The 11359-nt window shown below is 57.8% G+C and overlaps 1 protein-coding gene across 2 annotated transcripts in view; it reads left to right on the top strand.

Moving 5' to 3' along the window:
• The window catches only part of Hspg2 (heparan sulfate proteoglycan 2), an 85510-nt gene that overhangs the window by 64947 nt on the left and 9204 nt on the right, over positions 1-11359 (top strand). For both annotated transcript variants that reach the window (XM_013519589.1, XM_013519588.1), the window contains exons 63-80: positions 327-478; positions 655-802; positions 1968-2119; positions 2607-2748; positions 3121-3272; positions 3608-3749; positions 3866-4006; positions 4285-4419; positions 4575-4756; positions 5246-5441; positions 5643-5822; positions 5911-6171; positions 8264-8468; positions 8873-8970; positions 9377-9643; positions 10489-10598; positions 10732-10879; positions 10960-11076. In XM_013519589.1, the coding sequence (XP_013375043.1) occupies positions 327-478; positions 655-802; positions 1968-2119; positions 2607-2748; positions 3121-3272; positions 3608-3749; positions 3866-4006; positions 4285-4419; positions 4575-4756; positions 5246-5441; positions 5643-5822; positions 5911-6171; positions 8264-8468; positions 8873-8970; positions 9377-9643; positions 10489-10598; positions 10732-10879; positions 10960-11076 (2928 nt within the window). The remainder of the gene's footprint in view (positions 1-326; positions 479-654; positions 803-1967; positions 2120-2606; positions 2749-3120; positions 3273-3607; positions 3750-3865; positions 4007-4284; positions 4420-4574; positions 4757-5245; positions 5442-5642; positions 5823-5910; positions 6172-8263; positions 8469-8872; positions 8971-9376; positions 9644-10488; positions 10599-10731; positions 10880-10959; positions 11077-11359) is intronic.

Below are 11359 nucleotides of genomic sequence, written 5' to 3'. Positions count from 1 at the left end.
AAAAAAAAAAAAATAGTAATAATAAAAATAAAATAAAATTTTCCATTTCCCACCTGTCAAGTGCTCTATTGCTACATGTGGCTACTGTCATTGTCTTGGAAATGCAGAGAAAAAGCCGGTTCTTTCTCATAGGAAGCGTGTGAATTTGTAAGGGTTAAGTGAGTTAAGCGTATAAGGTACTTAAAACACTGCCTGGCGCCCTGTGAGTGCCTAGTGGTAACCATGACTGCCCCTGGGGCCTGGGGTTTTCTGTGGATGAGGACCCCACAGCTGTGCTCCCAAATCTTCATGTGACCAAGCCCTGACCTGCTGCTCTCTGTCCCCAGCCCCCAGCGGTGCTGGGCCCATCAGAATTGAATCATCATCTTCACACGTAGCTGAAGGGCAGACCCTGGATCTGAACTGTGTGGTGCCTGGGCAGGCGCACGCCCAGGTCACGTGGCACAAGCGTGGGGGCAGCCTGCCCGCCCAGCATCAGGTACGGGTGGCGGGAGATGGTGGGAGGGCTGCTGCTGGCCAGGCCCTGGCCCGCTCTGCTGGGACGGAGGCCTGGGAGCCTGGAGGTGTGCCAGAGGTCAGAGCCTGGCCCCAAGCCTTCAAGGAGTCCAGATTGGCACCTGACTCTGCCCCGTCTCCCTGTCCTGCCCTGCTCAGGCCCATGGCTCCAGGCTGCGGCTGTACCACCTGTCCCCAGCTGACTCGGGCGAGTACGTGTGCCGCGTGCTGGGTAGCTCTGGTCAGCAGGAGGCCTCGGTCCTGGTCACCATCGAGGCCTCTGGCTCTAGCACTGTCCATGTCCCTGGTGAGTGTCCTGAGTGGGGCTGGGAGACTGGAGGGGAGAGGGCAGCAGTAGGCAGAGCTGGGCAAAGGAAATGCTCTTTGGCACCCGGAGATAGGTGCCCCTCTAATCCCTGACTTGCACCCCCTGCCTGCCCTTGCTACCCCAGGAAGAGGGGCCCATCCAGGATGGGTAGTTATGGTCCACTAAGAGGCCCAAGAACAAGACCTGGGGTCCGGCTTGAGTCCCAGCTCCAAGTCCCCTGAGAGATGTTACACAAAGACTCCTCTTGCCACATGTCACTGTCCTCAGCTGTAAAGGGGAGCCAGGCGTGGTGGCGCACGCCTATAATCCCAGCACTCGGGAGGCTGAGGCAGGAGGATCATTGTGAGTTTGAGACCAGCCTGGGCTACAAAGTGAGCTCAAGGCCAGCCTGAACTGCATAGCAAGACCCTGTCTCAAAAAGACAAAAACAAAACAAAACAAAACAAAACTGTAAAGGGGAACAGGAGCACTCTTGCTGTCTGTTACCTATGGAGTCAGTAGTGAGTTCCCTGAAGCCTGGACCCGTGTCTCCACGGGTATCACCAGGTGACTCCAGGTGGGGCCCCAGGAAACACTTTTATTGATCCTAAAGGCAGATTAAGGAAAAAAACATGAACCTGCCCCAGCTTCTCAGAAATCATTGCCTGTAATGGGGCTCAGTACCTCATATTTTTTATAGTGCATCAGTTGAAAGGAAAATGTACAGTAGTTAATGGCATAGGGACTATGCCATGGCAGCGGTCACTTTAGAACACGTTCACACATAATTCACTTCATCCTCACAGCAGCCCTGCGAGGTAGATGTGATTGGTCTTACGGGTGGGGAAACTGAGGCACAAAGCGGTGATGTTGTTTTCCAAGTGACGTGGTTAATAAGCGGCCGATCTAGGATTTGAACTCAGACACTTTGCTTCCAGAACCTGGATTCTTAGCCATATGCTGCTGGAGCTTAGGAAATGTTAGCAAACCAATGAAGGGCCCGCCATCTCCAGGCTGGCCCCGCCGTCCCAGGCCTGAGCACCACGTGGGGAATGGATAGAAGCCACTCCCTGGTCACCTCTGGCCTGCACAGCAGAGCTCCAGGGGGAGAGGCTGGGCACCCAGGTCCGGGGTCCCTGCTCACTGACGCCTGGCTGTGCCCCAGGTGCCGGCGGAGCCCCACCCATCCGCATAGAGACGTCCTCCTCTCGAGTGGCCGAAGGGCAGACCCTGGACCTGAACTGCGTGGTGCCTGGGGAGGCGCACGCCCAGGTCACGTGGCACAAGCGCGGGGGCAGCCTGCCCGCCCGGCACCAGGTATGGGTCCCGGAAGAAGCAGGATGCGCCCCTCCTCCCCAGCCAGCCTTCTTGAGTCCAGCCCCAAGGGTGGTCCCAGACGTTGGGTTCAGGGATCGTTGTAGCAGATCACTGGGGTCATAGGTTGAGCACAGGCTGGGCACAGCAAGCCACCACCAGCCACCACCAGCCCCACAGCACCCTGTGCAAAGGAGAAAAGGACACTACTTACCCAAGACCCTTGGCTGGGGATATAACTCAGTGGACACAATGCCTGCCTGGCAAGTGTGAGGTCACGAGTTCGAGTCCTGGTACAAAAAAAAACACCTTTGACTTCATATTAACCACATACTTCATTCTGTCTAATGTCAAAGGGGGTCGCCTTGAACAGGATGCAGCTTGCTGAGCTGCACAGCAGCCAGGGTGCAGGTACCAGGGAGTGAGTGTGGGCATCTGGAGGCCTAAGCTGCCCTCCTGGAGCCCCCTCAACCCTAGCCCACCTCCCCAGGTCCACGGCTCCCTGCTGAGGCTGAACCACGTGTCCCCAGCCGACTCTGGCGAGTATTCATGCCAAGTGATCAGCAGCTCGGGCACCCTGGAGGCGTCTGTCCTGGTCACAATTGAGGCCTCCAGCCCAAGCCCCATTCCTGGTGAGTGGCAAGGAGCTGGGGGTGCTGTTAGGCACAGGCTGGGGCCCTGCTGGCCCGGCTCCTCCCTGCCCTCCTGTGGCACGAGGGTCCTATGGTTGAGCGTTAAATCCACCCAGGTCTTCCCAGATGTGACTGGAAGAGCTCTGATTGGTAGCTTCTGGGTCCCTAGGCCTTTGAGGTCCTCCAGCTCCTCCCCTCTGCCAGTGGGAGCTCAGCCCCGGGTCTCAGCCCATCTTCATCCCCAGGGAAGGGAGACATGTCAGGCACTGTCAGGCCTCAGCACCTCCAGGAGGACAAGTTGGCCTCATGACTTGGCCTTCGGTTCCTGCCTTCACTGCAGGAGCCTGCCTCTTACCTACTCCTTGTCCACAGCCCCAGGACTGGCCCAGCCCATCTACATCGAGGCCCCTTCCTCCCACGTGGCCGAAGGGCAGACCCTGGACCTGAACTGCGTGGTGCCTGGGCAGGCACATGCCCAGGTCACATGGCACAAGCGTGGGGGCAGCCTGCCTGCTCGACACCAGGTAGGGGGACCAGGGCAGGGAGCATTCCAGGGCAGGCGAGGTCCAACCTGCACTGGCCTTCCGCCCCCAAACCTCAGAGACTCCAGCCCATGTGGGGACCTCAGGACGAGAAACCTATCAGGCCTTTCTCCCAGCCCTGCTGCAGAGTCATCTGTTGAGCCTCAGTTTCCCCCTCTGTCAAGTTAGCCTGTTGGACGTCTGGGATCTGTGAATGAAGCTTTTTCCTGATCCTATACCAGGAGCCCTGAGAAAACACCAGTATCGGCACAACCATGCTTAGGGGCTTGCCCTGTCTCAGGTGCCCTGGCCTGATGCTTCCCTCCTCGCCCCAACAGACCCATGGCTCCCGACTGCGGCTCTACCATGTGTCCCCTGCCGACTCTGGAGAGTACCTGTGCCGCGTGGCTGGTGGCTCAGGCTCAGAGCAGGAGGCCTCCTTCATGGTCACGGTCACTCCTGGCTCTGGCTCTTCCTACCGTGAGAGTGGGCGACCCCTAGGGCAGGGAGGAAGGGGAGGACCCTGGAGCGCAGGCAGGACTCCCCGGGGAGCCAGTTGCACCTACTGAGAGGGGCCCTCTCCCCTCGGCCCCCAGGCCTGCGCAGCCCCGTCATCTCCATCGACCCGCCCAGTAGCACAGTGCGGCAGGGCCAGGACGCCAGCTTCAAGTGCCTCATCCACGAGGGGGCCCTGCCCATCAGCCTGGAGTGGAAGACCCGCCACCAGGAACTGGAGGGTGAGCGGCGGGGTGGTGACGGCAAGTGGGCAGGCGCACGCACTGAGCCTGAGGGACACGCACAGGGTTCACACGAGGCCCTGGGTGAGGCAAAAGCCCATCTACTTGCTAAGGGGGCCGGTCCAAGAGTCCTCAAGGACTCCTCTGCCATCTCTGACTCCGTGTCATATACCCAGCTCCAAAGAGGGCCACGGAACAGAGGGACACCAGCTGGCACCACCCAAGCAGAAGGGCCAGGCTGACCCTCACTGACCTCCTCGCCCCAATGTAACCCCCAGACAACATCCACATCAGCCCCAACGGCTCCATCATCACCATCGTGGGCACCCGGCCAAGCAACCACGGAGCCTACCGCTGTGTGGCCTCCAATGCCTACGGTGTGGCCCAGAGTGTCGTGACCCTCAGCGTGCACGGTGAGGAGGTGTCGACCCCACAGCTCTGCCTTCCCGTTTCCAGCCCTGATTCCCAACTCATTCAACTCCTGCCTCCGACACTACCTCCACCTTCGGCATTTTCCTCTCAGAGCCTCAGTTTCCCGTGGCTCAGCCATTGCTGTTCTTCTGGGCAGGGCCTCCTACGGTGTCCGTGCTCCCCGAGGGACCCGTGCACGTGAAAGCAGGAAAGGACATCGCCCTGGAGTGTGTCAGTCCTGGGGAGCCCCGGTCCTCTGTCCGCTGGACCCGGATGGGCACCCCTGCCAGGTTGGAGCCTCGGACCTATGGGCACGTGAACAGCCACGCGGTGCTGAAGGTGAGGTCAAACCCTTCCTCCTGGTCTACCTGGCCAGGACCCCGCCTTGAGCAGGCGCCTGGAGGAGGCAGTGGGGAGTGGAAGATAGATGGGTGGAGAGCAGAAAGGAGGGCTGGGATAGGGGGATGATGAGTAGATCAGAAGATAGGAGGGAGCAAGAAAGGTGGGAGAGAAAAAGGAAGAAAGGATGGACACAAGGATGGGTGCGTGGGTAGGTAGAGGACTGGGGAGACACTTGTGGCCAAGTGGATGGTTGCACTGTTACCGGGTGTCGAGAAGGTGGGCCCCTCGGGCTGGGGATTTAGCTCAGTGGCAAAGCGCCTGCCTGGCAAGTGCAAGGTCGTGAGTTCGGTTCCCGGTACTGGAAAAAAAAAAAAAGAGAGAGAAAGTGGGCCCCGGGGCAGTCAGACAGGAGAGCCCGAAAGGGAAGGCCAGCATCACAGGCCCTGCCCAGCAGTCACATAAGAGCCTCTCCTCACTTGCTTCTAGATTTCATCAGCTAAACCATCCGACGGAGGCACCTATGTGTGCCTAGCCCAGAACGCCCTGGGAACAGCACAGAAGCGGGTGGAGGTGACCGTGGACACTGGCACTGTGGTCCCAGGTGCCCCTCAGGTCCAAGTCGAAGAAGCCGAGCTGACCGTGGAGGCTGGACACACGGCCACGCTGCGCTGCTCAGCCACAGGTGTGGCCAAGGGTGGACCACAGGCTGCCGGGGCTGTGGTGCCCTGGGTCCTGGCTTGCAGGCACAATATCTCAAGATATCATGCCTGGGAACTGCCCACTCAGTAGACCCCATGGAGAGACGGTTCCCCCAGGGTCCTTCCTGCCACCCCTACCCCTGAGGCAGCCTTGTACCCAGTGCTGTTGTCTGCTCTACCCACAGGCAGCCCCCCACCCACCATCCACTGGTCCAAGCTGCGTTCCCCCCTGCCCTGGCAGCACCGGCAGGAAGGTGATACACTGATCATCCCCAGAGTAGCCCAGCAGGACTCGGGCCAGTACATCTGTAACGCCACCAGCCCCACCGGGCATGCTGAGGCCACCATCGTCCTGCATGTGGAGAGTAAGGCGTTCATCCCGTCTCTCTGGGCTTCCCTCTCTGCAGTCCAAGTACCCACTGCCATCCTGACCTCTGTCCTCACCCACCCCAGGCCCGCCGTATGCCACCGTAGTTCCAGAGCACGCGTCGGTGCGAGCCGGGGAACCGGTTCAGCTGCAGTGCTTAGCTCATGGTACACATCCGCTCACCTTCCAGTGGAGCCGGGTGGGCGGCAGCCTCCCCTCGAGGGCGACCACCAGGAACCAGCTGCTGCACCTGGAGCCCACCGGCCCTGAGGACTCTGGTCGCTACCGCTGCCAGGTCACCAACAAGGTGGGCTCGGCTGAGGCCTTCGCCCAGGTGCTTGTCCAAGGTAAGTGGCCGGGGCTCAGTGTGGACAGAGGGGTCAGCGTCCCCCTGCACCCAGCCATGGGCACTTGGGGAAAATTACTTTCAGGATAAAGGCCTCCCCCCATTGTCCCACGTGAAATGCCATCTTCTGCCTGATCTCCGAGGCCCAGGGTGGGCTGGCCCCCTGCTGGAAGACCCTCAGTTGCTGTTCTCAGCCCCTCCAGCTCTCAATACTGCTTCCTGCCCTTGGCACTGACCTTGCAGTGCCAGAGGAAGCGACTGTGTTCACGTAAACGCCCAACCTAAGGACACCCGGCAGGCCTGGATTCATTCATCCCAGCCTTGTCCTGCACAGGGCTCAGGATGGGCAGGGTAAACACTTGACAGGAGCGATAGTAAACGGGTGACCGGCCCGCTCCTACCGTGCCGGTCACCCATGTTGTAAGTGCATTGCTGAAGAATCCAGCATCTGTACGGCTGCCTGCAAAGAATTCTTGAAATGGTACGAGCAGCAAAACATGAAACCCACTAGTCAACTATCGCATTAATATTATCCCTCAGTTATTGCGGACTGATCAGGCCCACAATCTCCCAAACAAGTGGCCAGTGAAGGCTTAAATAAATGAGACAAGTGAAATGATTTCAGGGTTCCCGGAAGTTCCAAGCCCTCAATCGGATTTTGGGTTTTTTTGGGTTTTGGGCCAAGAGCTTTTCTAGGCAGCTTGTATTCATTAAGTTATCTAACAAAGGAGGGGAATACTGAAGAAAATGCAGGAATCTGGGCAGGACTTGGGAAACCCTCTAAGGATGTATCCAAGTAATATGTTAATTTAGGAGAACTGTGTTATGTCCAGGAAAGCCTTCACCACGGGAGCGAGATGCCTGCAGCTGCAGTCTCCTTTTAGTTAATTGGAGTTGGAGCCAAACATCCTCAGCTGTGGCCTTATCTTGTCCTTTGAGGCATTCCAACTTTACAGGCCAATGCAGGCCTTAGGGGGACCGGTGACTCATAGAGGTTCACTTACTATGAGTCTGCTGCCCATCTCCAGACAAGAGCCTGGGCCCCAGGCACACTGACACTTTAACATGAAAAGCCAATAGGTTAGTATTAAGTCCTGCTCAGAGCTGCTTCATAGTGGTCTCCATCAGTCAATAGCCTGAACTCTGACTCAGTTATGCAACTTTGGCCAAGTCCTTTAACCTCGACTCTCAGATTCTTCATCTGTAAAGTGGAGAGAAAATGCTTGGTCATAGTCTGGTTAGACAAATGAGCTGGGGGTGGTGGCACATGCCTATAATCCCGGCACCGTGGGAGGCGGAGGCAGGGGAATCACAAATTCAATCTCAGCCTGGATAACTCAGCAACATAGTGAGACCCTGTCTCAAGATAAAAAAACAAGGACTGGAGATTGAAATCAGTGCTAAGGGTTCAGTCCCCAGTACTGCAAAAAAAAAGAAAGGCACATGGTTATAAAGCCCATGGCTCATGGGAGCACTGCCTTCTGCAAACTTCTAACCATCCCAGCACAGAGGGACCTTCACCATGGCAAAGTCTCTGCCTTCTCTTATTTTATTGTTTGTTTCTTTTTGTCTTTTTGAGACAGGGTTTCACTATGCAGTTCAGGCTGGCCATGAACTCACAGCATCCTCCTGCCTCAGCCTCCCGAGTGCTGGGATTACAGGCATGTGCCACACATGTGGCCTTGCATTGTCTTATTTTAGACCACAGCCAGAATGATCTTGGCTATCCTACTCCATCCTGTTCCTGCCTTGGACCACTTCTTGTGCCCCCAACCCCAAGGATGGGAGCCATGGAAGGACCCAAGCACTACACAGGCCCTTATGTGTGATGATTGAGTGACCACGCAAGGAGCAAATAAGGGGCCAGAAGACCACTCTTAGGTCCCAGGATTGAGGAAGGGGAGTTAAGGACATGACATAGGGAAGCTTGGAAGCCTAGTGAGGTGTCACACACTTGTCCCGGCTACTCAGGAGGCAGAGACAGGAGGATCATTTGAGGGTAGGAGTTCCAGGCTAGCATGGGCAACATAGACAAAGACCCTGCCTCAAAGACAGAACAGAACAGAACAAGCACAGAACCTCATGTCTCGCAGGCCCCTCTGGCTCTCCCCCTGATATCCATGGCCCAGCAGAACCCACGGCCACCGTGCAGGTCACGCCGCAGCTGGAGACCAAGAGCATCGGGGCCAGCGCCGAGTTCCACTGTGCTGTGCCAAGTGACCGAGGCACTCAGCTCCGTTGGTTCAAGGAAGGGGGTCAGCTGCCTGCTGGCCACAGCGTGCAAGACGGGGTGCTCCGGTGAGTGACGGGGCCCAGGACTGCCCTGGGCGCCTCAGCCCTGGCTCCTGTGGGGCTGGGCCTGAAGTGAAGCCCTGGAGTAGGTCGCTTGACCTGCGTGAGCCTCCATGTGTAACACATGGGAACCGTGGTTGGCACACGCACTTGGCGCTTGCCTGGGCCTGGAACACTGGAAGAAAGACAGTAGCTCTGTGACTCGGGAACTGGGACCTTGAGCTCTAGAGCAGTGGGTCTTTGTCTGGAATGGGTGTGGCGCCCACCTGCCTGCCTTGCTGCCTCAGTGATCACTATGGGAGGCCCGAAGCTGCCCCTGTGTGCTCACCTGTGTTGCTGGTAACTCCCTTGTAATTATAAAGCGTTCTCAGTTGATCTCACTCCCTGATCTTACTCTTTTTTCTTTACAGACTCCAGAATTTAGACCACAGCTGCCAGGGGACATACGTTTGCCAGGCACATGGACCTTGGGGACAGGCCCAAGCCAGTGCCCGGCTGATTGTCCAAGGTAGGCGGGTAGCTTAGGCTTCTGCCATGGAGGCAGAAATGAGAAGGAAGAGGGTGCAGGGCTCCAACCATGTTCCTCAGAAAGCCCTCCAGGTGACCAGGTGTGGTGGCACACACCTGTAATCCTACCACTATGGGAGGCTGAGGCAGGGGAATCACAAGTTTAAACCCAGCCTGGGCAATTTAGTGACTTAGCAAGATCGTATCTCACAAAATAAAAAGGACTTGGGATACAGCTGAGGGCAAAGGCCCCAGGTTCAATTCCTAGTATCACCCCAAAAAAAGGCTGGGATATGTTAAAAAAAAAGTCCACGATGAGATGGGCGAAAGCCTGGAGCTCCAGGGCTCCCCTTTTCCAGTGTCAGCGGCCTCCCGGCCAGGCTGACTTCCTGCCACTCCTCCCCCAGCGCTCCCCTCCGTGCTCATCAACATCCGCACCTCCGTGCAGACCGTGGTGGTCGGCCATTCTGTCGAGTTCGAGTGCCTGGCGCTGGGTGACCCCAAGCCTCAGGTGACGTGGAGCAAAGTTGGAGGGCGCCTGCGGCCTGGCATCGTGCAGAGCGGAAGTGTGATCAGGATCGCCCGCGTGGAGCTGGCCGATGCAGGGCAGTACCGCTGCACGGCCACCAATGCCGCCGGCACCACCCAGTCCCACGTGCTGCTGCTCGTGCAAGGTGAAGGCCACCAGGGACCTGACAGGGGCCAGGGACCCAGGCAGGGGCTTCTCATGCTGCTTTGTCTTCATTCGTCTGGTTTTTCCTTCCTTTTCTTCCCTTCTGGGAACCCTGAGTTATGTGTATGTAAGGGCCAGGTTTTACAGCACATGGTGGCAGTCAGGGGTGAAAATGGATGCTCTGCCTTTAATCTCAGCTACTGGGGAGACGGAGGCAAGAAGATTGAAAGTTTAAGGCCAGCTGGGGCAAATTAGCATGACCCTGTTTTAAAATTAAAAGAGCCAGGGTTGTAGTTCAGTGGCAGAACACTTGTCTAGCATGCTTGAAGCCTTGGGTTCAAACCCCAGCATGGCCAAGAAAAGAAAGAAAACAGTGAACGCAGTGTATTTCCCTTGGGCAGGCTGGGATGTGCCATGTCCAGAGGAAAACATCTGTAGTTCTCACAAAAAGGGAATGCCTGCCCTTACCAGGGAAGACCTACAAGTCGTTCAGATGGCAGTTTGAAGGCCGTTGTTCCTTTTTATGCCAAATCCTGTGACCAGCCCCAAACCTACCCACCTACACTACCTTAGTCTGCTTAGTCCACAGAGGGTTGTGCAGTTCCGCATCCAGGTGTCTTGCAGAGCCCTAGGGCTGTGGAGTCAAAGTGACCCTGTCTCTAAGCCCCGACTCTGCCCAGTCCCATCTGTGGGACTGGGAGTGAGCAGCACAGATCCCTGTCTCTGACGTGGGCCGCAGTGCCTGCCTCCAGGGACAGGGTACAGATGTGAAGTTTATGGTCAGGGCACGGCTGGGCACGGTGGTAACTGTGATCCTGCTGATGGCCTGCATCTCCTCCTTTTCAGCCTTGCCCCAGATCTCAACCCCCGCAGAGGTCCGGGTGCCCGCCGGCTCTGCAGCTGTCTTCCCCTGCATGGTCTCAGGCTACCCGACTCCTGACATCACCTGGAACAAGGTAAAAGCTGGGCAGGGGACCAGGACCTGGCACAGAGCAAACGCAGTGTTTGGAGTCTGGCCAAGGCAAGGATGGGGGGCAGGCCCCGTGGGAGGTACGGCCCAGGCCAGGGCCTCAGTGCTGGTGTTTGCAGCTGGATGGCAACCTGCCCCCCGAAAGCCGCCTGGAGAACAACATGCTGATGCTGCCCTCGGTCCAGCCACAGGATGCAGGCACCTATGTCTGCACTGCCACCAACCGGCAGGGCAAGGTCAAGGCCTTTGTCCATCTGCAGGTGCCAGGTAGGACAACGCCCAGCCTTGAATTGGCAATGCCCACCACTCCACGTGGCACCCTCCCTAACGGTGCTCTCTGCTGGCAGAGCGAGTGGTGCCCTACTTCACCCAGACCCCACATTCCTTCCTGCCGCTGCCAACCATCAAGGATGCCTATAGGAAGTTTGAGATCAAGATCACCTTCCGGCCAGACTCAGCTGATGGTGAGCAGCAAAGGAGCGGACCTGGGGGCGGGGTCTGTATGAGCCCAGCTGCCCCCATCCTGCCCAGCACCCTCGCCCTCCCGGTCCAGGAGCCTGCAGGCTGGGGGCCCTCCCCATTCCTCTCTCCTGTCTGCTGTCCACACCCCACCTGGGTGACAGCCTGGCCTTCCCTGGCGCCTCTGCCACATCTTCCTGTCCCGCTCTCTGCTCCTCCCTCCCCGCTCCTCCTGCCAGCACACTCACCCTTTCCTCCCTCTCTCTCTCTCTCATCTCTTATGGCTCT

This window comes from Chinchilla lanigera, unplaced genomic scaffold, assembly GCF_000276665.1.
Source record: "Chinchilla lanigera isolate Chin_1 unplaced genomic scaffold, ChiLan1.0 scaffold00051, whole genome shotgun sequence".
NCBI classification, from domain to species: domain Eukaryota; kingdom Metazoa; phylum Chordata; class Mammalia; order Rodentia; family Chinchillidae; genus Chinchilla; species Chinchilla lanigera.
The sequence above is the reverse complement of the archived record's forward strand: the minus strand, read 5'-3'. Positions and strand labels throughout refer to the sequence as shown.